Source organism: Melanerpes formicivorus, unplaced genomic scaffold (genome assembly GCF_026170545.1).
Source record: "Melanerpes formicivorus ecotype bairdi unplaced genomic scaffold, bMelFor1.0.p_v2 SCAF_1, whole genome shotgun sequence".
NCBI classification, from domain to species: Eukaryota; Metazoa; Chordata; class Aves; order Piciformes; family Picidae; genus Melanerpes; species Melanerpes formicivorus.
Window position 1 is genome coordinate 25,098,801 of NW_027142353.1, and position 26,220 is coordinate 25,125,020.

The following is a 26,220-nucleotide window of genomic DNA, read 5'->3' on the forward strand; positions in this document are numbered from 1 at the left end:
TTCTGCATTCCCTTGTGCTGGGAGTAGGAAATCTTCACTACTCCATTATTCTGCCTACTTTTGGATGTGCTAATCTTCCCACTCTCAGTGATGCAGTTTTCAGTACCTGTAAGATTTTACTCCTCTGTCTTCCCAGGGCAGAAATGCAGCGCTAGGCCTTCAGGAAAACATTCACTCCTTGACTTAGAAAAGGCAGAGACCCTGGTAGTCATCACCCCTTTAGAGGGAAGAGAAAATAAATAGCATTATTAGAAAGAGGACAAGAAGGTACTAGTCTTTGTGTAGCCTTTCTGAACTAGATTATTCATGGCTTTTACTTGCAGCTGTTTTATTGAGATGGTGGTTATCTACTTAGTTTTGGGAATGCCATATGGAGAATGGAGAATTCCATTCTCCCTTTGTACTGATGTTGCAGAGATACCTGGTCCTTTTAGCCTTCTGGGAAACATGATGATGCCAGTGTATTTTGGTAGAGCCAGATGAACTGTCTGGTGAGGTGTGCAAGCAGCCAGGGAGATGAGAGACACAGAACTGTGTCACCACCTTTCCTCTAACTCTTGTTAGCCTCCTGTCAAATCATTAAAGACCCATTTTAGTTGCAATCCAGGGAAAAATTCTTACTAGCTGCCATCTAGAAACACTGATAGACTGTGCAAAGGAATACAAAATACTGTTGCTGTTTTCTGACTGTGTTCACAATAGATGAATGACATCCAAGTTTTGCCCCAAGGCCGTAACATTCTATACTCCTAATAATTTAAAAGATGCAAGTGCACAATGCAAATACCTGTATCTGAGAAACAATTTGTCTGTTGTGATGGAGTCTGAGATAAGTGTGCATGCTTTATCTCCAAAGTTACAGAAGTGTTTTTGCTCATGTTCTTCTCAAGGGAAAAAAAATTCACAGACAAGTTAGAGTATCTTCTGACTGCTTCACAATCTTCAGTGTACTTATTCTCACAATATATATTGTAAGAATATAGATTGGAAGGTGCCAGATTGACATTTACAGTTGGAAAGGAAGATCCACAGTAGGTAGGACTCAGATTTTTCATAATAATTAGATTTATATTTTTAAAATTATTTGCACACACATAGTGAAAATGAGCCATGGAAGCAAATCCATCATAAATTTCAATATGTAGTTACAGACACAGAGGAAATCTGTGATGGACTAGATACTTGGGCTGAGATCCTTTGCTGGTACTAAGTATGGGTCTGTGCTCCCCAAATTTGTACATAGTTCTCAAACTGGTTGCTGCTTTGGTTGATAAAACAGGAACTTATGTGGAGGGTGATCCATGTAAGGAAGAGGATGATGCAGTCTGATTTCTGACTACTTTGTATTAGGCTTACAGGAGACCCTTGTCTCCCTAAATCCTGAATTTAAATGCCTTGTTCTGTTACTTCTAGGTTTCCCAGTCACGGGCTTCATAAATGTGCTTACATACATGTTTAATGTCTCCAAGCCCATAGTGGGATCCTGGAATCAACATGGTCCATTGTGAGGACCTGAAGTTTCTGAGTGTGTGCTCATCAGAGGAGAGACTTCCCTGCTAATCTATCCCAAATGTATCCTGACTTTTCAGTCCATCTTGCTGACATTTTTTAGCTTTATTTAGGTAGTAAAGTATGCACTGATCCTGAAGGGAAAAGAAACAACTTCATGTTCATGTCAGATCGTATTTGTTGCTTCAGTATGGATGCAGTTGGTTTTACTGAATGGAGCTATTTCAACAGGAGATGAGGAAGACCTACCTCAAAAATTCTGGGTGGACAAGATCATTGTCTGAACAATGATAAAGCTCATTTCAAATCCCTGCTCCAAGTCAGACAGAGCAAGGGACAAAATTGAAAACTTTCCACATTCTGAAATAATTTGGGAATGTATTTCCTGTAGTTTTTTATGACTCAGGGCTTTCTCAGGTTGCTGAATGACAATGCTCTTTGGGAGGGCAGGTAATTATGTGTGACTGCTGGGAGGCTCTGGAGCCATCAGGAGGAGAAAAAAAAGCATAAGAGAAAAAAGTAGTTTTACAACTTCCATACCAGACTTCTCTTTCTGGCACTTTGGTCTTGGGAGCAGGTGCTTATTGGGGAGCCTCTTCTAGCCTCCTTCCTTGATCTGACTTCAGGCTAATCCCTGACCTCTGGTTCAATTTTTGTGGAGGCTGAGCCAGTTTATAAGCAAATGAACAGCATCCAGGCACAAATGATTTCCACTTCAGCATGCAGACAAACACTTAATTCATATTTGGGTGGCTAAAGAGAAGGAGAACAATAAGCCATCTGACTGATGGCATTCTGTGACTGTGGCATGGGTACCCCAGCACACCATGAGCAGGCAAGGTTGGGAGGAAAGTCCCCAGACCCCTTCATCTCCCTTGTAAATCTTTTCTGGGCTGATCTGTGCCTAGCCTGGATTCTCTGTCTGGAAAAAACCTTCAGAGCAAATGTGAGATATGTCAAGACTCTGTGGGATGCTGCAATCCTGTGAGCTGAATTCTAAAGTTGCCAGCAACACTGTTGCACTCTGTCAGTAATTTTGGAAGAAAAATTAGGGAAAACCCTAATTAAAATACTTCATGGTGTTTATCTTGATGTCCAAAGAATTGCTATCATAAGAGTCTAGTGGGGCTGGAAACAACTCAGTTTATAAATCTGGTCATTGAAAATATGATCACAGAAACTAGAGATCATTGCCTGAGGGCAGTGCTGGTAATATTCCTGGTAAATAAAATGTAGGGATGGTAGATGGAACAGCAGATTTCCCCAGTAAGGGCTTGCATGGTAGTTACATGTTTAGAATAAGCAGTACTTTGCCTCTGAAGCCAGGAGTGATCCTCAAGAGTTTTACTGGATGTTATAATGGAGTTCATATATTAGCAGAGCTTATTGGATCAATAAGATGCTGCACTGTGGATTAATGGTTGTTGCAAACAGTTGGCTGAGGTTGTTGTCACTGTAAGTATTCAGATAAAGGAACGACAGCCTTGTATGGTCTTGATAAAACCTGTGTTTGGAAATTTGCCTGGATAGGGAGTTTAGAAAGCCCCATAGAATCCTATGTGCTTTAAAAAATGATTTGCAACTTTACAGTTTTCAAAAGATGTAGTGTAAGTGTCGTGTCTCAGGACATAATCTCTGGAGCAAGAAATTCCCTGCCCTTTAACAGAAAGACAAAGCCTCCATGTGAAATTGTTTAGTTTTTGAGACCTGCCTCCCACATCTTGGGAGACTGCAGGTGTATCAGTGAGTTTGGTTGGGAAAAAAAAATAATTTCCTACATGGTATGGAAAGAAGTTGAAAAGTGCTTAAAATAGTGAGCAGTCTCTCCAAAATTCTACAGAGGGTCCTCGACAGGCTGGACAGATGGGCAGAATCCAACGGTATGAGATTTAACACATCCAAGTGCTGGGTTCTGCATATTTGCCACAGCAACCCCATGCAGTGCTACAGGCTGGGGTCAGAGTGGCTGGAGAGCAGCCAGGCAGAAAGGGACCTGGGGGTACTGGTCGATGGTAGGCTGAACATGAGCCTGCAGTGTGCCCAGGTGGCCAAGAGGGCCAATGGCATCCTGTCCTGTATCAGGAACAGTGTGGCCAGCAGGAGCAGGGAGGTCATTCTGCCCCTGTGCACTGCACTGGTTAGGCCACACCTCGAGTCCTGTGTCCAGTTCTGGGCCCCTCAGTTTAAGAAGGATGTTGACTTGCTGGAGCGTGTCCAGAGAAGGGCGATGAAGTTGGTGAGGGGTTTGGAACACAAGCCCTATGAGGAGAGGCTGAGGGAGCTGGGGTTGCTTAGCCTGGAGAGGAGAAGGCTCAGGGAAGACCTTATTTCTCTCTACAACTACCTTAAGGGAGGTTGTAGCCAGGTGGGGGTTGGTCTTTTCTCCCAGGCAACCAGCACCAGAACAAGAGGACACAGTTTCAAGCTGCATCAGGGGAGGTTTAGGCTGGAGGGAGAGAGTGATTGCCCATTGGAATGGGCTGCCTGGGGAGATGGTGGAGTCACCATCATTGGAGGTGTTCAGGAGGAGACTTGATAGGGTGCTTGGTTGCGTGGTTTAGTTGATTAGGTGGGTTGGATAATAGGTTGGACACGATGATCTTGAAGGTCTCTTCCAACCTAGTTTATTCTCCTATTCTATTCTATTCTATTCTATTCTATTCTATTCTATTCTACAGATGTGTGCACTTTTAAATATTTTTACCCCTGCTCAGTGTTCAGTCAAATTTTAAACAGAAGGACTACAAAATTATCCCTAATCTTGTAACTGTGCCCAATGTAAGAGAAACACAGATTGAGGTGTCTTCTGGGTGCCTATTTCTAGTGTCATCCTTAATCTGTTCACCTTCAATAGCTGAAACTCAGTTAGTGACTTAAAATTACTAAAAATATTCTTCAGACGAAATATTTTTATGTAGATGCTCAGAAAAAAAATACAAAGCCAGGAGATCAGAGACCTCTGGGTTTGTTTTTTCTTTGGAACACCAGGTCTGTTTGCAGGAAGGACTGCAATAGTACAATTGTCTTGGAAATGTAATTTCTTGGAAATTAGAAGGGAAAGCTATATTATGGCTGCTGTCAGTCCAAGTTTCCCTGTATCTTCTATTTTGTAATTTTTGTTTATTTCTTCTTTCTGTATTTTAAAGCCCATTTTAGTCTAGTTTATGGAGGCTGCCAGTGAGGGGTGCTAAATAACCATCCTGGAGAGTCGGCAGCTTCTGGAGCTGTGTCCTGCTGTGAGTCGAAAATTATGTTTAAGCATAAAAACAACCCCCCAGGCAAAGGAAAGCCATGAAAGCCTCACTTTATAAAGCCAAAATTAAAGGATTGACAGAGGTTTACTTCTCAGAAGCAGCCAGGGTGGAAAATTATCAAGTAGTTGGAAATCCATGAGCGCAGTTGCAGGAAGGATTCAGCAGCATGAGATATGAGAAAGGCTGGTGGGAATGAGATCATGGGCATGAATAACCCCAGGGGCAGCGAAGAGAGCTGCTGGACTGGGAACAGCATGGTAGTAGTGAAAGCCTTGACCTGCCCAAAGTGGGGACTGACATACAGAGTATTTTAAATTTTAGATGGTGAAAAGGAACTCTTGGGATTTTTTTCTGTCTTGTCTCAGTTGTCAAATATATGAGAGGTTCTTTTGATTTAGACCAATTTTACATTGTATTTTCTCACTGCACTGTGGCAATGCCAGCAACGAGCAGTGTGAGCAATCTGGCAGTGCAGGCCTAGAGCCTGGCATGGTGGTAGGCCATGCTCAGCATAAGTGCAGAGCCAGCTAGCAGTGGAGCAAAACAGTGCTGTGCCTGCAGCATGTAACTAAAACAGGACACTGGTAGCTATAAACATGGACAGTTATCTTGGGACAACAGGACATGCACCTGCATCAACAACCTCGTTGTGTCATTAGTAGTTGGACCAATAATCTGTAATAGTGCGATGTGTGGTCACTCAGAGGGAACCAATGGAGCTATGCCAACAGGGCACTCCGAGTTTATATAAGTTGTAGCAGTTGCCTTGCTGTGCACTTCTTCTTCTGCCTTTCCTGTCTCCTGTTTCTTCTACACTTTACCGTGCTATACTTGCACTACAGGCCTGCTCCATAGGCCTGCACCTCAGGCCTGCACCTCAGGCCTGCATCATTGGCCTGCAACACTGCAACAATAAAGGAACAATACTCGATCACATTGGTCAGCCGTATTGATTCCCAATCTCCGTCGTCTACACTGCACATTTTATTTTTTTAATGCAATACATAACAGCATATTCTTCCCCTTTCATGGCAGCCACTCACTCACTCCATCTTCTGGTGAGGCTTTGCAGCCTTAAAGCTGAAAATGTTCATTGCTTAAGTCCGAAAGAATGCTCTTTGGTAATATACTTAGTGATTTACATCCTCCAAAAATCCTGCAATGTAAAAACTGCACAGCTGATGTCCCTGCCCTGGTGTGTTGGGACAGGAGCTGGAAGGCACGTTGGCTCTGTCAGGCACCATACAGATGCTTGCTGCTTCCTGACACAATGCTCTGTTGTGGTGTCTCAGGATGGATTTGGAAGCAGTTCAAATTAGAGATAGCCAGGTAAGACAACAGAAAAATCCCGGAGGAATAAGTATCCTGGATTTCTGGTACTACTTCTTGTAGGGTTGGAGGGGGTGACATCTGTTCTTAACCTGTTAAGGAGGAGGAATAGGATAGAAGCAGTCCTGTCACAGCAAACGGTAGACATGGCAGAAGGAAAAAAAATCCTTCATCAGCCAAAAGTCAGTGGTGGCAGGAGTATTATTTTCTCCTTCTGTTGGAGATAAATGGAGTACTTGAGTCCTGACTCCTAAATAACTGTTTCCTACAAGTCCTTGAAAAAAAGGCTTTTCTCCTTTCTGAACAAAACTTGGTGAAATAAAACATGTAATTTCATTTAATTCTGCACAGATCGCTCTTCTGGGCACAATGAAACATTTTGTTCTCAGGTGTGAGTGGGTCCGTGTGGTCTCAACACTCACCTGCCATGTGAGGTTCATCCTTCAATCTGCCAGAGAGGATTTGTTCTGGGCTAACGCCTTGGGCATCCGAATGATGCTCTGGGATGGACAGCACCCAAACAACAGTCCTTACAGCTGGGCTAGGCAGCAAGGGACACTGCTCACACCAAGTGGCAGGTGGGCAGGAAGGTGGCTGAGCCTCAGCCTTGCTTGGTGGCTGGAGGATCATCCTCAGAGCCTAATGGGGCAGGTCCATCTTCACTTGGGAGGAAGTGATGACTCTAACTAGCTCTTTGCTGCTCAGGTAAATCCTGTGATTGCTCACATAATGATATCAAGGGAAAGGCTAGTAGCTTGGGGATAAATTTCAGCACTGGTGAGGCTGTACCTTGAATACTGTCTTCACATTGGGTACTTTCACTACAAGAATGACACTGAGGTGCTGAAGCATGTCCAGAGAAGGGCAATGAAACTGATGACGGGTTTGGAGGACGAGTCTTACTAGGAGTAGCTGAGGGAACTGGAATTGTTTAATCTGGAGAGGAGGAGACTGAGGGGATACCTGTAATGGGTTGGGGCAGACCCCCCCTCCCCACCACAGGCAGAAATAATGACTCAAACAGATTGCAAAAATGATGGAAAGTTTAAATAGAAAAACAATTAAAAAACCAACAATGGAAGTTTTACAGAGGACCACAAGCACCGTGACAAAAGAGAGAGATCCCAGAACATACCCAAGAACATCCCATCCGCACTTGGGGGTACACCCAACCCTCCCCCCCCCCCCAACCCAGCCTGGGGCCTGGGCAGGCCCAAGGGAGGCGGCTCACACCATTTTACCTAGGCAGCAGCAGGGGGGCGAAAGAGGAAGTGAAGACCCCACGCTGATCTACCAGCACCCAGCCTAAACCACCACAATACCTTATTGCACTCTACAAGCACCTGAAAGGAGGTCATAGCATGGTGGGTGTTGGCCTTTTCTGCTTAGTATCAAGTGACAAGATGAGAGAAAAGGACCTCAAATTACACCAGGGGTGTCTTAGATTGGATATTAGGAAAAAATTATTTACTGAAAGAGTGGTCAGGCATTGGAACAGGCTGCTCAGGGAATTGGAGGGTTGCAGTCTCTTGAAGTGTTGGAAAAACGCGTAGAGATGGCACTTGGGGCCGTGGTTTAATGGCCATGACAGTATTAGGTTGATGGTTAGACTTGATGATCTAAAGAGTCTTCCCCAGCTGAAGCAATTCTGTGACTGTTTCCTGGGAATGCAGCATGGGAGCAAAGCTGGTTAACTGCAGCCTTTGGTTTGTGTAGTACCAACGCAGTGTGGACAACAAGTAATGCTTGCCATCTGTTTGCAAAAAATTTGACCATAAAACTCAGTGCTGCTTGGGAGGGTTTGCTCACATCATCACTTTTTTGTGCACTCTTGCACAGTCTGTCACCTCTGCAGTGTGGGACCATGTGCCATAGCATCCAAAGTAAGGCAGCAAGAACCTCTGCAGTGCCAAAGGCCCCTTCCCAGGGGCATCTGACTGCAGTGGAGCTGCCCATAGCCCCCACCTCTGTGGCCTGAGCCTGTGGGCAGCTACCTGACTCCTTGAGCTCTTAGCAAATCAGGAGCTGTCTCCCAGAGGTAGGGAGGGAGCTCTGCATCCTTTCTTTCCCCCAGATAGTGCTGTCACACTGTGTGGACGATGACTGTGTGGAAGTTAAAGAAGGATCTCAGTGTCCTTAAACTGCAATATGATCCCATGCTTTTGGTGACATGTAATTCCAGTGGGGAAATGCTGTGCTCTTTAGGGCTCCTGTGTGCTCTCCTGCTTTCACACATGCACAGACTCATTCTTTATCTCTTGCTTGCAGACACACTTTAGCCCTTGTTTTCTGAGTGCCTCCATCATGAAATATCTGTGGGTTTGATAATTTTCCCCATGTATATTGGCTTGCACCTTCTCCAGATTAAACTTCGCACTTAATCATTGTCTGTGCAAGATCTGTAAAGTTTTCAGGTCCCGTTGCATGATTTCTCTGCTCTTGCTGGTGGTTGTAACACCTCCCAGCTTCATATCAACTCCAAATGCAGCATGCTGTTTTCTGTAAAGATTAATAAAAAGACATTGGCTTGACATCAACCTGAATGTCTGCCAGGACATGCTCTCCTGACTAGACTCTTCCTCTGCCCTGAACAAATGAAGCAGTGACAAGTTGGTGGGGTGCCTTGCTTGTAGCCAAGGGTGTGAGGTCATGCCCTGTGCTCCTATTGATGAGTGCAGAGCAACCAGCTCAGCTATGTGCTAATGGGTGGTCAATCAGGCTGAGCCTGTAGGTGTGTCACTGGTGTTAAAAGACAGGTTAGCCCTGATGGACTTACAAGAAGTGTAGGGCTCTCCAGCCCTTCCTGACTGAAGCTGAAGGCCTGATGTAATGGGGAGACAACGTGACTGGGTCTGCTTGTATCGGAGAGAGCTTTTAGCCTTTCAGTGGTGCTTAGAGGTTATGTACCAGTAGTAGGACAGTGTATTTTAGTGGCATGGCAGCAGCCTGGTCAGGGACATTTATCAGGAAGCCCCTGTGTCTACAATGTGGAAGTGGAACAAGCTGTAGTTTGGGGATAGAGGGAAGACCCAGTGGGCTCACCTCTCCCAAGCTAAATTGGGTTCCCAGCAGGTTCGAGTGGGAACCAGATGCCAGGGAAGATCAGGGGAGTAGGTTCAAGTCGCAGATCTGCACAGGCCCTGAGATCTCTTCCTGTCCACGCTCAACTCTGAAGCAAGGTTGGTATTTCCTTGTGGCCAGGACTGCTGGAAAAGAATCCGTTAGCCCCTACTGTGAGCAGCTATCGATGACTCAAATGTTGTCATTTTGTGAGATGGAGGATAGGCATGGTAGTTAATGTCTCAGATCTAGGAGTCACTTTAGGCCTGCACAAGAATCAAGTAGGTACTAATAGCCAGGGCTGTGGACAACTACATGGGTGAGTCTGTGCACACACATTGTACTGAGGCTCCTCACTTCAGGGGTAAAGCATATCCTACTGGATGCATAAAGTATGATAATTCTCCAAATGGCTGATTAGAGCATGAAGAGTGTTAATTTAGTGTTATTTTATCTTTATATTTTCACAAGGGCTGGGTAAATATATTAGCAGGGAGAAGCTCTTTTGTACTTGTTGTGCATGGATGTGCTTGTCCACTTTGTGTCTGTATGGCTTCACAGGTCTCACAGTGTTAGAGGGATGCAGAACAGATATTTAGCTTCAGTGGTCAGAAGGAATGGAGGATGGAATTAGACTGGGGTTGACTAGGAGCTCTGACAAGAGAGGGAAGAGCTGAGCAGCCAGCATCCACTTCCCTGGGTGTTAGTACTGGGAGAATTTCAACACCAGTGCAGTCAGGCAGCTGTATTGATGACTGTCCCAAAGGAGGGATGGGAAAGTTCCACCAGATAGCACTGAGGTCACCTATTTCCACTTGCTCTGTCTGGGGATTTTGGTTTGCTCTGTGATTTGCTTTTCTTTCCCTTCCTCTTTCCACTGCTCTCACAACTTTGCTGTAGCCTTTCTGCTGCTAGCTGGGGCTGTTTCAGGACGTTTAAGGAAGAACTTGTTGCTGCTGGGCGAGATCAGCTTGGCCAAGAGCAGCTACAGTGAAAAGAGATGAAATAACCCTTAGGTCTTGGTGGCTCAACACATTCAAGCACACTGTTGTCCAGCCTCTGTTTGGAAAGGACCTTAGCCCCAAGAAGCTGCTGTGAGGGGGAAAGCAAATTGCTCCTGGACACCTGCCACTGCAGTGCTTTGATTCTCTGGCTATGCAGGTGAGGAGGGATAAAAGCCCTGGATGCTGATGTTGGCCCTTGTTGCAGAAGGCAACATGCCAGCAGTGGGCAGCTCATAGGACACTCCTCCACCAGTGAGAATCTCACCCCACCAAGGTCTGCATCACTAAATGGTTATTCTTCATGTGCTGGGGGATCCTGGTGTGTCTGTCCTGCTTCTGCACCATTGGCTTTTTCCTTTCTTCTGTTCAGATCTGCCACATGGGCTCATGGCCCTGTGGTAGCTGACTGCAAAATCCCCATTGCCCTTGGACCAGCGATACACTCTTGCTGAGCATCCCTTGGATGCTGGAACAGCCCTGCTGGCCCTGCAGCCAACCTACCCAGTCTGGAACAAATCCCTGGACAGGCAAAAGTATGGGGTGGCCTTGGCAGTGGTGCAGTGGGTGGTGCTGGTTCTGGGCCTTTAAGAAAAGGAAAAAAGGAGGAGGAGAAGAAATAAATTTGACACACTTTGGAAAAAAAAAAAAGAGATCTATCCAGTACTAGACTGCAGAATGTATTTGGTTAAAAGCATAAGAAACTCTTTAATAAACACAAGTCAATATTGTAAACATAAGGTGAAAACTGAGTTACACTTATTAGGACACAATGGAGATTTAAGTGTGACATTAAAGAGGTGTTCTTAGTCATGTATTGAATTTGCTGTAATTTTATGAAGTTGGAGGCAGGTCTGGCACTGTGCCTTCCTTTCTTCCTTCACTTCACCACTGTATCATAGGAACACTTGATGACACCAGTAATAGGGAAAGCAGTGGGCACCAAGGGTGGATTTTTAAATTCATTATGTCACAGTTTGGCCCAAGGGGCTCAAATTAAAGCCTAAACCCATCTAAACAGAAAACAGTTTTTACATCTATATATGATTACTGGCATAGCTACCCAGCACCCCAGAAACAGATTATTGTTTAAGTTACAGCATTCTGCTCAGTGAGGATGGTAATTTTAGACTTGCTACAAAGATCTTTGGTGTTGAACTCTTCTTAAAACTCTCTTAGGGTCTCCTCAATTCAGTTATGGTTCTGCTCCAGCCATTAGAAAAACCCACACTGCCGTGCTGCCTCCCGCAGCGATGACAGAGGGATGTGGTGTGAAAACAAAGGGAAACTCTAATCTGCATAGAGCCATAATGAAACTAAATTTTACCTTAAGTGCATTCACTTCTTCTGCCATCGCTGTTGTGTGCCAGAGGCTTTTTTTCCTAATTGAAAATGATAGCTCCCCGGGTGCCAGGGAGTCATGTGGCAGCCTTTTATTGCCGGGCGGATTATGTGCCCTCTATATTTCACACACCGCCTGGAGAAATGCAGCAGATTTTATTGATATGAGGGACAGTCCTTCATCATGGTGGGTTTTTAACTCTCTCTCTCATGCTTGCATTCTCAGTGCAGCTCAGTTCCAATTTTATTAACATCTGGGATGTAGTGGGAAGGTTTCAGTATAACAATCAGCAGTGAGCTCACAAAGAAAAAACTCCCTGTTTACAGGGATGCAAAAGTGTGTGCTTTCACTGTTCCAGCAACGGAAAAGTTGGCTGAAAAAGAACAAAATAATAATTCCCTGGATTTGTCTGACCACAAAGAAGTTAAAGGAAGAAAATTCACGTGTCCTCAAAAAGGTTGTTAGTCTACCAAATTGGGAAGATTAATGAAAGTTCGAAACCTAATATAGTTTAGAAACTAAGTCAGCTTTAGAAAGCAAGATAAGGTTAATGACAAAATAAATCACTTTACAGCGATTTAGCAGGAGTGGGTTATGACTAATGAGGTACTTGGTAGATGTCCCTTTCTGAGCTGTGGCTGTGCCCCAGAGAAGGTGGACCAGCAGTTCCCTTGTCTCCTGGTCACCAACCAAGGTTGCATCCTTTCATCCTTCCAGGGCTACACTGAGCAGGGGGGGATACAGTGCTGGGAATCACTAGCCACAGGCAGCAAGACAAATCTGCACCACTCCAAGCCTCACCAGCACTGAAATCAGCATGATGGTACAATAAAGGGTTTCCTGAGTGCAATTTGCTTTGCCCACTGCTGAAAAGAGTAGACTTTTCTGCACTTCAGAAGTTGCTCTGCATCTGTGTGAACCGGAAACAGTTGGTGAGAAAATGTGGTAACTTGGGTTGCTCCTCCTCAAGCTAAAACCACCCTGCTGGGGGCCCTCATTTGCACCCCACACGATGGCCCAGGGTGGTCTTAGTTTCCTATGTTTAGCTGTCCTAATTTTGAACTGAATGTCCTTCAGGGATTACCTTGTTCAAAACCAGTAAGTCTCCAGCAAGAATCATAGAATGGTTTGGGTTAGAAGGAAACTTAAAGACCATCTAGTTCCAACTCCCTTGCCATAAGCAGGGATACCTTGTTGTTCAAAGCTCCATTCATACTGGTCTTGAACACTTTCAGCAAGAGGGCATCCACAACTTCTCTGGGCAACCTGTTCCAGTGTCTCAACACCCTCACAATAAAGAATATTTTCCTTACATCTAATCTAAAGCTACCCTCTTTCAGTTTGAGCCCATTGCCCCTTGTCCTGTCACTACACTTCCTGATAAAGAGTCCTTCCCCATCTTCATTAGGCCCCACTTAAGTACTGGAAGGCTGCTACAGAGTCTTTCCAGAGCCGCCTTCTTTCCAGGCCAGCTGAGCCCTACCTACTGATTGCATCTGTGCTCATGGGTACCACTGGGAGTCTGACCCAGTGTCATCCAGGGGGTCTCAACTGCTGGACCTGCTTTGCGCCCTGCTGCTGCCCAGGTAGGCAGTACAGGGAGGGGGTAGGAGGGAAAAGGCTGCATTATTGAAAGACGAGCTCCATTGAGCGCTCCTGGAGCTGAGTCAAAATGTTACAAGCTGATCCAGCCCTTTCTGCTCATGTTGAACCTCAAGAATTGCCTGCCAGAATTGCAGAGGATGAGGTACTGCCCCATCACTGGCCAGAGTGTATTGCCTAAGGTGGCATTGCCTCAGGCACTTACGGTCTTCTTCTTATAAATAGCTGAATGCCTGCTGGAGCAGCACTTGGTGACTTGCTCCTTCCCACCCCAGTTCACAGGATCACACGATGTTAGGGGTTGGAAGGTTCCTATGAAGATCATCAAGTCCGCCCCCTCTCCGCTGCCAGAGCAGGACCATAGAATCCAGCACAGGTCACACACGAACACATCCGAATTGGTCTTGAAAGTCTCCAGAGAAGGAGACTCCACAATCCCCCTGGGTAGCCTGTTCCAGTGCTCTGTGATCCCAGGTACCCTCCCTTGCTTTCTCATACTCTCTCTCTCAGCTAGTGAATATTCATTTAGAAGAAGTGAAGCATTGCCTTTAACAACTCGTCTTGGGCAAAGTGCAGCATTATTTTGGTATGGGTTTCCAGAGCACTTTATTGTCCTCTGCTAAGGGTAAATAGATGGAGGTGCAATATTGCAGTGGCTTTTCATACTAAGCCATGGGAAATTCTCAATCATACATTTTTCTGTCTTTGAGTCTGAAGGAACACTGCTCTATTTAATGAAGGACTCTTCTATGATGACTTCATAGTTTCATAGTTTCATTCAGGGTTGGAAGGGACCACAAGGATCATCTAGTTCCAACCCCCCTGCCATGGGCAGGGACACCCCACACTAGATCAGGCTGGACAGAGCCTCATCCAGCCTGCTCTTAAACACCCCCAGGGACGGGGCCTCGACCACCTCCCTGGACAACCCATTCCAGGGTTTCACCACTCTCATGGTGAAGAACCTCCTCCTCACATCCAGCCTGAATCTCCCCACCTCCAGCTTCATTCCATTCCCCCTAGTCCTATCACTACCTGATATCCTGAGAAGTCCTTCCCCTGCCTTCCTGTAGGCCCCCTTCAGATACTGGAAGGCGACAATTAGGTCACCTCGGAGCCTTCTCTTCTGCAGACTGTACAGCCCCAACTCCTTCAGTCTGTCCTCATAGGAGAGGTGCTCCAGCCCTCTGATCATCCTTGTGGCCCTTCTCTGGACACGCTCCAGCACCTCCACATCCCTCTTGTAATAGGGGCTCCAGAACTGGACACAGTACTCCAGGTGGGGTCTCACCAGGGCTGAGCAGAGGGGGAGGATCACCTCCCTCGACCTGCTAGCCACACTTCTCCTGATGCAGCCCAGGATCTGATTGGCTTTGCGGGCTGCAAGTGCACACTGAGAGCTCATGTTGAGCTTTTTGTCCACCAGCACCCCCAAGTCTCTCTCCTCAGGGCTATCCTCCAGCCAGTCACTGCCTAGCCTGTATTTGTGCCTGGGATTGCCTCGACCCAGATGCAGGACCCTGCACTTGCTCTTATTGAACTTCATGAGGTTGGCTTGTGCCCACCTCTCCAGCCTGTCAAGGTCCCTCTGGATGGCCTCCCTTCCCTCCAGCGTGTCTGCTGCACCACACAGCTTGGTGTCATCAGCAAACTTGCTGAGGGTGCACTCAATGCCACTGTCCATGTCCCCCACAAAGATGTTGAATAAGATAGGTCCCAGGACTGATCCCTGAGGGACTCCACTTGTCACTGGCCTCCACTGGGACATGGAGCCATTGACAGCCACTCTTTGGGTGCGGCCATCAAGCCAGTTCCTTATCCATCTAGTGGTCCACCAATCAAACCCATGTGTCACCAGTTTGGAGACCAGGATGTGGTGCGGGACAGTGTCGAAGGCTTTGCTCAGGTCCAGGTAAACGACATCAGTTGCTCGCCCCTCATCTATTAATTTTGTCACCTGCTCATAGAAGGCCACCAGGTTGGTCAGGCAGGATTTGCCCTTGGCAAAGCCATGCTGACTGTTCCCAATCACCTCTTCACTATTCTTTTGAGCGAGTAGTGACTCCAGGAGGATCTGTTCCATGATCTTTCCAGGCACAGAGGTGAGACTGACTGGCCTGTAGTTCCCTGGTTCCTCCTTCTTGCCCTTTTTGAAGATGGGGGCAATGTTTCCCCTTTTCCAGTCTGTGGGGACTTCACCAGACTGCCAGGACTTTTGAAATATAATAGAGAGGGGTTTAGCAACCTCATCTGCCAGTTCTCTCAGTACCCGTGGGTGTAACCCGTCGGGTCCCATGGACTTGAACACTTTCAGGTTCTTCAGATGATCACGAACCTGATCTGCACTTACAATGGGCAGTTCTTCCTCCCTGTCCCTGGCTTTGACTTCCATAACATCAGGACTTTAGAGTCGAAGCAAGGAGGACTTAATTTTTTGCTAAACTTTCATTTAAAGTGCCTCTTCCAGAGACTCCTGACATTAATAGGAAGTATGAGCATTGGACCATTCTTAAATGAACCCTGTTTCTGCATCTCTAAACTGATGGGAGGTCATCAGAGAAAATCCAGAAGTTGCCAGAAGAGCCATGAAGAAGGACCATGCCCTTCAGACAAGGAAGTAATTCACAGTTCAGACCTCAGGGTGGCTTCCTTCAAGTTCTGGTATTGCTTTATATCTGATACTTGAAACCTTTGCAGTGCAGCCTCCTTTATCACAAGCACAGGTAGCCCTGGACCAGCTTAAATAGCATCCATCAAAACAACATGCAGCACAGCAGCACCATAAGTGCTCAGCAAGAATTCTTGACTCTTTTAATGGTGCTAAAGCAGAGATATTGTAGAAATGTATGTGTATATACATACACGTGTGTGTGGTTTATCTATGTATATATATATATATTTACCACAGTAGTGATGGCAAGATCTGTCATGTTCAACTTGTACAGCTGCCTGCATTGATAGGTGCAGCTCGCTACTGGCAGAGGCAATAATAATCACTGACTGTCCTTAACTTGCCTGTTGGCAAGAGCTGCAGGTCAGCAGCCATGTCATCAAAGCCTTTTGAAAGTTACCTGCTGTAGTTTCTAATGACAGTTAATTGCTTGGGCACTCATTAATTGGCTGAATTTGCAACGCTGTCCCTAGCCCTTCTCCTGTGGTGTGATGAGTCCCTTTCAAGGGATACCCTGGTTGGTCCTTAAAGGTCTCAGTCAGAGGAGCAGAGCTGGTGGGTGAACCCAGAATCTCAGCTGCCCCCCAGACAGAGCCCTCTTAGATAAGGCTACAATTGCCACTTACTGATTTCGCTTCCAAAGCTTCCAGATTACTATGTCCACGCCTGGTGTATTTTCTTACTTTCCAACGTCCTTCTATCATAGGTTTTAGTGAGTTATTTGGGTATTCTACACCAAATGGTCTGGGGGCCCAACAATTTTTACGCACAAAACTTGTGTCATGTTTACAGATCCCTTGCTTTTTTCCCGCCTTGTAGACATTCATGTGCATTTTTCTGCATGAGGCATACTTAAAACAGAAAACCCTCTGCCTCCCAGATGAGCAAACTTGTTGGAGGAAACCTAAACTTATTCATTAATTTATGGAGAAATGCAGAAGCCTAAATCAAGCTCTGAGAAGATTATATTGTAAGTTTCCAGTGGAAAAAATGCAGGGAGACCAACCCTGTGGGTTGCTGAAAGCCTTGAGCTGTTGAACCTCTTGAGCCACTGCAGACATACCTTCCCTCCAGGACAAGACTAAGTAATACTGTTGCCTTCCTTGTGGAAAGTGCGTCATAGTACAAATGCTTGCACAGATCTCGTGCCTCCATGGGCAGCTGCTGAGAACACCAGCCCCAGTGGGCTGCCCCCATGGTACAATGCTGTGGCACACACCACGCCTCACCATAGTGGAGGACAAAGTGCAGAAGTGATGTGCTGAGCATGTTTGAAGGCTTTGAGTACTGTGTCCAGTTCTGGGCCCCTCAGTTTAAGAAGGGCATTGAAACACTTGAACGTGTCCAGAGAAGGGCAACAAGGCTGGTGAGAGGCCTTGAGCACAAGGCCTATGAGGAGAGGCTGAGGGAGCTGGGATTGTTTAGCCTGGAGAAGAGGAGGCTCAGGGGTGACCTCATTGCCCTCTACAACTACCTGAGGGGTGGTTGTGGCCGGGAAGGGGTTGGTCTCTTCTCCCAGGCAACCAGCACCAGAACAAGGGGACACAGTCTCAAGCTGCGCCAGGGAAGGTTTAGACTCAAGGTGAGGAGGAAGTTCTTCACCGAGCGAGTCATTCATCATTGCAATGTGCTGCCCAGGGAGGTGGTGGAGTCACTGTCCCTGGAGGCGTTCAAGAGGGGATTGGACATGGCACTTGGTGCCATGGTCTAGTCATGGGGTCTGTGTTGATAGGTTGGACTCGATGATCCTCGAGGTCCTTTCCAACCCAAGTTATACTGTGATACTGTGATACGTTTGCTGTAACTCTTTTTACAACCAAACAGCACAAAAGCTGCTGCGTGTCCAGCAGCAGGTAGGAGAGGTAAGCCCCAGTGCATGGTGGCTTCTTGGGAAGCTGATGCTGTCAGTTGAATTTAATTTTTTAGCTGTGTCCTGTAACTGTTCCTGCATGAGAGCATTGGAGATGCTTGGGCAGTGCTGCTGTGTGTAAACCTGCCAATCTAAAAAGATAAATAGGCCAGGAATGCAGCAAATGTTTTTCTGCCTCTCCAAGGCACTGCAATGTGTTTCATCAGAGGAGAACAAGCTGGGAGCAATAGACATAACAGGATTAAAATGGTGGCTACTCTGTCATTTCCCATACTAACTCTGGTGCCTGAGAATTGCTGAAATATGGCTGAAATGCTGCCGTGCTGTATCTTGTTCAAAAAAGTGATTTGTTAAAAGAAAACCCACGCCGTATGACTGGTCGGGTCCATTAAAGTAATATGTAAACACTGGCCCTGCAGTTTAAGTATCACGTATTTTGATAGCCTGCAAAGCAATTCTCTCCCCTCTCTGCATTACCATATAACCTCATCAGAAGATAAACAGCCTCCTTACCCCCAAACATTTTGCAATTTGCATTTAGATTGTTCAGTGCCAATATTCAGGATAAGATACTTCCCAGCTCTGTCGAACAAAACCTGACTGTCATTTAGCAGAGTGGCAGTCAATTTATGTTTCCATTAATGCAGATCCCAGGCAATTATTTGAGGAGGGGGAAAACCTTAACAAATTGCCCCACATTCTGATTAGGCTGATTTTCCAGTGGGCAGCTGGAGGGCAGATTTGACATATCCATGGGGAAGAGAAAGTGAATGCCTTTCTGATATTGCCAGGGAGAAAGTAAGGGGGTGGGGAGTGGGGGGTGGGGGGGGTGGGGCAACTCACAGACCCCTTGGCTGTGCACTATCACACGAGTCACCTTGCAGAGCCAATGGTGACATAGGACAAGGTTTCTGCACCTAGATTGGAGATGGAGGTGGAGATCTGCCAGGCTTTGACTCCCACCCTGACTCAGTGGCAGTTCTTGGGTCCCATCAGGTTTCCTTGGGGCTGGTATGGGATGAAGAGGCTTAGTGGTAAGAGGTGGGCAATAAGGCACTGCCCTGGCTCCACAGTCCTCTGGGCTGTGCCTCTGCCCTCCTTGGTGACCTTGCCCCCAAGCACTCATGGTCCTGCTTGGCCACATGAAATGAAAGAGGGCATGTCTTCCTGGCAATGAGACTGCCCTTCACTGCTGCCATGCACATCCCAAAACTGCACTCCTGGGACCAGCCAGGGAGTTGTACATACCAGCATAACTGATACCAGCTTTACCAAGCTCTTGTGCAGATGGGAAATGCAAATTTAGCGTTTTCCTTCTCTGACAGTAGGCTGAAGACAATCCTCTGTTCCCTCCTGCCTTAATGGTTTATTTTTTCAGCTGCCTCATCACTTAGCTGTGCCCCCCGTCACTGCTATTCTCCCAGCAGGGAGCCCATGGGAGATGGCAACCTGGCAACCTTGCTGCCAAAGGCAGCTCCCCCATTGCTCATCCCCATCTTTTGCTGGGGTGTGGCACCAATGGCACGGATCAATCTCAAAGCTTCCCTGGGCATGGCATTTCCCCCATGGACATACACCCTTAACTGAAAAGCCAGCCCCTCTCTCCAATGCCATCTCTGAGAGAGGTGGGCAGGTATAGCTAGGGCAGTCCTGCTCCCTGACAGCATTCCTTCCTTGTGGGTTTTCCTGCACACACACAGAGATGTGTGCATGCAGGAGGCTGCAAAGCTCACAACCCTGCACACAAGGACATGCTTTTGCCTTTACAAAACTACCACATCACGGCATGGCTGGTGCTTTACAGCCATTTGTGTTGGAAACAGCTTTTGATGTCTCCCTTGCCAAGTCAGTGAGACACTGTCTGTCTTTGCCAGGGGATGCTGGGGTCTCCAAAGGGTAGGAGCAAAGAAGAGAGATAAGTGGAGATGGGCTCACCTGCAGCTGAACTGTATCTATAAACATGGTGGAAGTCTTAGAGGATGAGAAGAGTCACCCCAGTGCAAGCCCCTTGGTGGCCTGGCTCATGACCCCTCCACAGCACTGTGGGGCAGGTAGTGCTGCTCAGTGGCTGAGAAAAATCTCGTTGTTTTCTGAAGGGAGGGCAGACACCCACACCCCAGTGACTGGAAATATATCTCTGACCACTTGGAAAGTTTCTTTTGCTACATGAAAGGCTGGGACAGGCCCTTCTCCAGACTGTATCACCTCTTGGCTTCCCTGCTAGTACAGCTCATTTATTTGATTTGGCACTGAGTAGCTGAGCCTTGTAACTGCCAAGTTCACCATGTTATAAGGAGCTGCTGATGTGAGGAAGAGCTTTTGGCTGCAGGAAAGCCCTGCAGATGTTGTCCAGGTGGTTCTGCTCTCCACAAACATTTAGGAATAGTCAAGCCATATAACAATTTTTGATAATTATTTTTCTTTCAAAACATGACTGGGATTACTATCACTCTTGGAGCAGGAGCAAAGGGTGGCATGTGGTGTGTGCTGACAGTGCAGGCCAGAGAGGTGCCAGAGGAGCAGGCCTTGGTAAAGGCTGGAGTGGTCAGCATTCCAGATCAGCTTGGAAATTGCTGGCTGGCTCCTGTATGGCATTTTGCACCATGCTGACCTAGGTTAGGAGGTAGTTTGGATGTCCAGGGTACAACCTGTTCCATCACTCTCTCTTGCTCTTCCTTGGCTGTAATGTAGCCTAGAGGGCACATGGACCCCGCTGGCACCGTGCCCAAGCCCACTCAGGGAAGGAGGAAGGGAGTTTTTCACTGCCCACAAACCTGCTCAACCCACCAAGTGACCTCAGAGCACCCCAAAAGCCTGCCAGCAAGGTTAAAAGCTGCTGGTTTTCTTGCAAACAGTTCTTCTGCTGCATCCCCTCTCAGTCATTCTGCCAAAGCCTTGCCCTTGCCACCTTAGTCCCTCTTCACATCCTATTCCTGCTCTCTTTCTCTGGATCTACACACCTGTTCTCTAGAGACAAGTTACTAATTTATCTGATGAGGAAAGGCTGAGAGATCTGGGTCTGTTTAGCCTGGAAAAGAGAAGACTGAGAGGGGATCTTATCAGTGCTTACAAATTTCCAAAGGCAGGGATCAAGAAGATGGAATCAAGCTCTTTCCAGTTGTGCCCAGAGACAGGATAAGGTGCAACAAGTACAGACTGGAACACGAGAAATTCTGAACTTATGGAAAAACTCTCTTTGAGGGTGACACAGCACTAGAACAGGCTGCCTAGAGGGGTTGTGGAGTCCCTTTCTCAAGAGATATTAAAAATCCAGCTGGTCACAATCCTGTGCAACCTGATCTAAGTGAATATGTTTTAGCTGGGGGTGAGCGGGCTTAGACTAGATGATCTCCAGAAGTCCTTTTCAACTGCTGCCTCTGTGATTCTTAACATTTGGAAGAATCCCAGATCTGCCAAAAGAAGATCCAGATTCAGAATCCTGCTCAGGCATCTCTTACCTTTAACTGGCCTTTATTTATGTGGAGATTACTACTGAAAGCAAAGGATATGTAAGGCCCACTCAAAAACCAGCAGGGTTTGCAGAAGGGCCTTCCCTGTTTTCTTTGTGAACCTCAGAGCCCCTTACATTGCTTGTTCACTTTGCCATCTAATAGAGAAAGGAGCCTCAGTCAAGTTGCATTAATGTTTATTTTATTTAAAGAATCAGAAACACGGTCATTGTAATTCATTTGTACTCATATCTGCCAACATTTTCTAAACCACGTTAACATTCATGTATAACAAAAACATTTTCTGAGCTGTGCAAAGTTCAAAGGAATTGTTCAATTACTTGAACCCATTTCTAGAAGAGCAAACCTGGCATTTTACAAACTGAGGCCACCAGAGGGACTCTTTTCTTCCCCACCCCTGCCCCATTGTCGAAGATGCAGATGCCCCCTCCTCCCTCTTTCCCTGGTATGACAGGTGAAAATTAGACCACAGTACAAGCCAAATCTCTCCCAGGCCAGAACTTTCTGAATGGCACTGGGTCATGTTTTCGTATCACTGAGCTGTATTAAATTCTACACTTGTGCTCCTGGTATGGAAGTGATTTGTCCAAGAAGTTTACTCAGTAACCCAAACTGTGATGATAAGCAATAAACAAGGGCCAGAAACAGTTGTTATCAAAACAGAAACATGCCTCTGTCCCACCCCATATATTTATCCTTGCAGGAGGCTTGACTGGAAGGGTTGCTGTTCATTAAGAAACCCCCTGCAAAATAAATATATTTCAAGGAACTGATTTCATGCCACAACATCTGCATGTTTTCCATGATCTTCTCACACACCAAATTTTGTCCTGTTAGAGTTAAGCATGAAAAGGTAGAAATCTGGAACCATTTTAGATCTGGCTAAACACAACAGGCAGCAAGCAAGCAAGATATCATCCTGTTTCATTTTTCTGAGTATAGTAAATACACCCAAAGAACAGAATCCTAAGAGAGTTTTAACTACAGTAAGTTGTCAGAAAAAAATATCCTCATCTCTGACAGATCTAACCCAGTATTTTTATTGGAATCAATAACACGCATTCTGGCATCGCTGACTGTGCAGCTCAAAATTTGAGGTGAAGCAATACCAATTCTGATCTGAACCAAGTAAGTGGAACAGATATGGCTCTAGTCTCAAGCAAGTCTTTAAGAGGTTTCTTCAGTCTCTTATTTGTTATAAAAAGGCAATTTCCTCTCAACAGTAACTAAACTTTTAGTGGCTGCCTCGCTACAATCTGGAATATGAACAAATGTGGCAACATTAAGAATAAAAAGGAATACCCTGAAAATGATGCCTCCCTGTTTGAAGGTGCTATACTTGGCCATGGACTGTATTTCTGGAATTGGTTTGTTACATGTGACAGCAAGAAAAAACTTATTTTACAGAGAACAAAGCCACAGAGCTGAACGTAAATGGGAACACTCACTTACATGGGTTTTGATAGGTACTAGTGCACACGGCTTGAATGAAAACAAACCTCACACCTTCGCATATGAAATACTGGTAACGCAGTAACGATGCTCACCCACTGGGCCTCTTCCTTTTAATAAGATCATCTCCAGGTTACAGCGCCTCCAACGTGCTTTTAAATGGCCACCACATGTAGGCTCTGGCAAACAGCCAGCCGACGGCAAAGGCAAGGTATGGATACAGCTATGAAAAGCCTTTCATCATGTTTCATTCCTCAAGAGCCAATGTCCTTTTAAATACCCTCACAATCACATTACGGATTTTTCTCTCATTCTGCTTCATACGAATAACTGGCTAAACTCACATTTATTGCACCTTGAAGTCCCTGGTAGATGGGAGCTTATATTGCCTGATACAGTTTGTATTGTAGCTTGACCACATTAAGAAATCAAACAGTCTCCAGAACTGTACATTTCTACAGCAATAAATCACATTTCAATAACACCAAATGCAGCCATTGTAGATCAGCTCTTGTCTCCATGATGCAATGACAGAGGAAAACTCCACAGTCCCTGCACGTGCTAGAACCTGCAGTGTTCTTCTTATTGCCATGGGGGACAAAAAAAAATCAATTAAAATGACTCCTCTGGGAATTACTTCCAATGCTGGAGTAATTATCACTCTCTAGATGGAATGCTGTGCTTCAGCACAGGTGTCAGCCACTCTAAATAGGCAGGAGAGAGCAGATACAGGCATGTTGCACAGACACACTCCTCCAGGTGCATTTGTCAGTGACGGAGCAGCTTTTCCTCTTTTCCTCTACAAAGCAAGACCAAGCAACCTGATCTCAATCTTCAGCTATGTTTCAAATTTCTTATGTTGAATGCAAATCTTGTTGCAGCCTCTCTGTTTAACCAAACCAAATCTTTAGCAATTAAAAAAAAATAGCACCAGATGTATGAAAAAGAGGAAATGTCTGAACTAGTAGGAATATATATAAAGTAGAGCACTTATTACAGTAAAAAGGTACGTCATACAAAAAAAGCAATGGAAAGGGATACCAAAGGACAAAAATCCATGCTGCATATAATAAAAGGGCAGAAGACAGGCAAAAGGGATTCTGCTCAAATAACCACAGTTTAATGGTGGAGCTGTACTTTCTCCAGGACCACCCCGGCAGCAATGCCAGGACACCAGATGTTTGGGACTCTGAGCACTAACACGCTCACTGACAACCTTGCGCAGCATATCTTTGAGGTATATAGAAAGCATGACATTGACATTTTGGATTCCTCATTCTTTCTTGCACAATGATGCATCATTCTTTCTCCACCCTCTCCTCCCTCTTTTTCCCTCAGGAAAAATGATATCCCAGTTTAAGAGCTTCCTAGCACACCTCCTTGAACACTCAAGTCCATCTTGCATAGGCCAGTAATAAGAACACTGCAGCTCTGACAAATAAGTTACAGCAATATAACAACTTTCCTCTTAATCTTTTTTTCTTTTGTTTTTTTTTTCTTTAAAGGTATCTTCTCTATAATTTACACAAAGGGTTAACAGCCAGAGTTCAGGTCACGTACAGTCCAGATGGGTGTCCTTTCAGTCTGTGATTCCAGGTGGAAGGCACTACTTCAACATACCACTGTATGCACTGCACGGGGGCTCAGGAGTACAGCGGGGTACTGTATCTCCAGAGCTGTAATCTGAAGGGCCTGGGGGGAGTCTTTGGAAATAAAAATGGCAGTGGTTATCAGTCCAGTTTCTCTTCGCTGTCTCTTCTTGTGCTATGCAGTTTCCCCTGAAAGCTCCTTCAGTTGAGGGAGTGGCAAGCTGTCCTCAGAAGCTCTCGACAAAGCTCCCAGGAAAGAGGCCCGTCCTGCCATTCCTCTGCAACGTCCCTTTGTACCAGCCATCCTCCCGTTTCTTGTGCACAAACACAATGTCACCTTCCTTCAGTTCAATCTCAGCCTCACTTTGCGGTGGGTATGGGACCACAACACGGTACCTTTGGAGACAAAAACACACAGAACTGGTTGGCCAGCAATTGAGGCTGTGACTGATGGGAACAGCCAGGCACCAGAACCAAAAATCTTGGGGAAAAACACTTTTGGAAACATCAGTAAGGTCCAGTTTTGCACATAGGTTGTACCCGATACAGCTACACTTTCTAGTAAAAGTCAGTGTGACGGGGAGATTTCTGGCCAGCTTGACTGTGCACTTCACTTAGGAGCTAGACAATGAAAGAAGACATTGTCACCTGACTGCACTGCTTGCAGTGGCCCCTGCTCCCCATGCTGAGCCTGTGCCAGAGACACAGTCGCTTCTTCCCAGTGTGGTAAATGTCTCATTCAGCACTGCATCTGCTCAATTCAAACGAATAGAATAGAATAGAATAGAATAGAATAGAATAGAATAGAATAGAATAGAATAGAATAGAATAGAATAATAAACCACGTTGGAAGAGACCTTCAAGATCATCGTGTCCAACCCTTCAACCAATCCAACCCAAACAACTAAACCATGGCACCAAGCACCCCATCAAGTCTCCTCCTGAACACCCCCAATGATGGTGACTCCACCACCTCCCCAGGCAGCCCATTCCAATGGGCAATCACTCCCGCTGTATAGAACTTCTTCCTAACCTCCAGCCTAAACCTCCCCTTGAGCAGCCTGAGACTGTGTCCTCTTGTTCTGGTACTGGCCTCCTGGGAGAAAAGACCAACATCCACCTGTCTACAACCTCCCTTCAGGTAGTTGTAGAGAGAAATAAGGTCACCCCTGACTCTCCTCTTCTCCAGGCTAAGCAACCCCAGCTCCCTCAGTCTCTCCTCATAGGGCTTGTGTTCCAAACCCCTCACCAACTTCATTGCCCTTCTCTGGACTCGTTCCAGCAAGTCAACATCCTTCCTAAACTGAGTGGCCCAGAACTGGACACAGTACTCGAGGTGTGGCCTAACCAGTGCAGTGTACAGGGGCAGAATGACCTCCCTGCTCCTGCTGGCCACACTGTTCCTGATGCAGGCCAGGATGCCATTGGCCCTCTTGGCTGCCTAGGCATACTGCAGGCTCATGTTCAGCCTACCATTGACCAGCACCCCCAGGTCCCTCTCTACCTGGCTGCTCTCCAGCCACTCTGACCCCAGCCTGTAGCACTGCATGGGGTTGCTGTGGCCGATGTGCAGAACCCGGCACTTGGATGTGTTAAATCTCATGCCGTTGGACTCTGCCCATCTGTCCAGCCTGTCAAGGTCCCTCTGCAGAGCCTCTCTACCCTCCAGCAGATCAACTCCTGTCCCCAGCTTGGTGTTGTCAGCAAATTTACTGATGATGGACTCAATGCCCTCATCCAGATCATCAATAAAGATGTTAAAGAGCACAGGGCCCAGCACTGATCCTTGGGGCACACCACTAGTGACTGGCCACCAGCTGGATGTGGCACCATTCACCACCACTCTCTGGGCTCGGCCCTCCAGCCAGTTCCTAACCCATCGCAGTGTGCTCCTGTCCAAGCCATGGGCTGACAGCTTGGCCAGCAGTTTGCTATGGGGGACGGTGTCAAAGGCCTTGCTGAGGTCCAGGTAGACTACATCCACAGGCCTCCCCACATCCACCAGGCGGGTCACCTGATCATAGAAGGAGATCAGGTTGGTCAGGCAGGACCTGCCCTTCCTAAATCCATG

General features: G+C 46.4%; 1 protein-coding gene across 2 annotated transcripts in view; it reads right to left on the reverse strand.

Moving 5' to 3' along the window:
* Positions 1-21,272: 21,272 nt before the first annotated feature.
* Positions 21,273-26,220, reverse strand: part of SH3RF3 (SH3 domain containing ring finger 3) — a 297,393-nt gene continuing 292,445 nt past the window's right edge. For both annotated transcript variants that reach the window (XM_068137394.1, XM_068137405.1), the window contains exon 10: positions 21,273-24,545. In XM_068137394.1, coding sequence (XP_067993495.1) covers positions 24,377-24,545 — 169 coding nt within the window. In that variant the 3' untranslated portion in view covers positions 21,273-24,376. The remainder of the gene's footprint in view (positions 24,546-26,220) is intronic.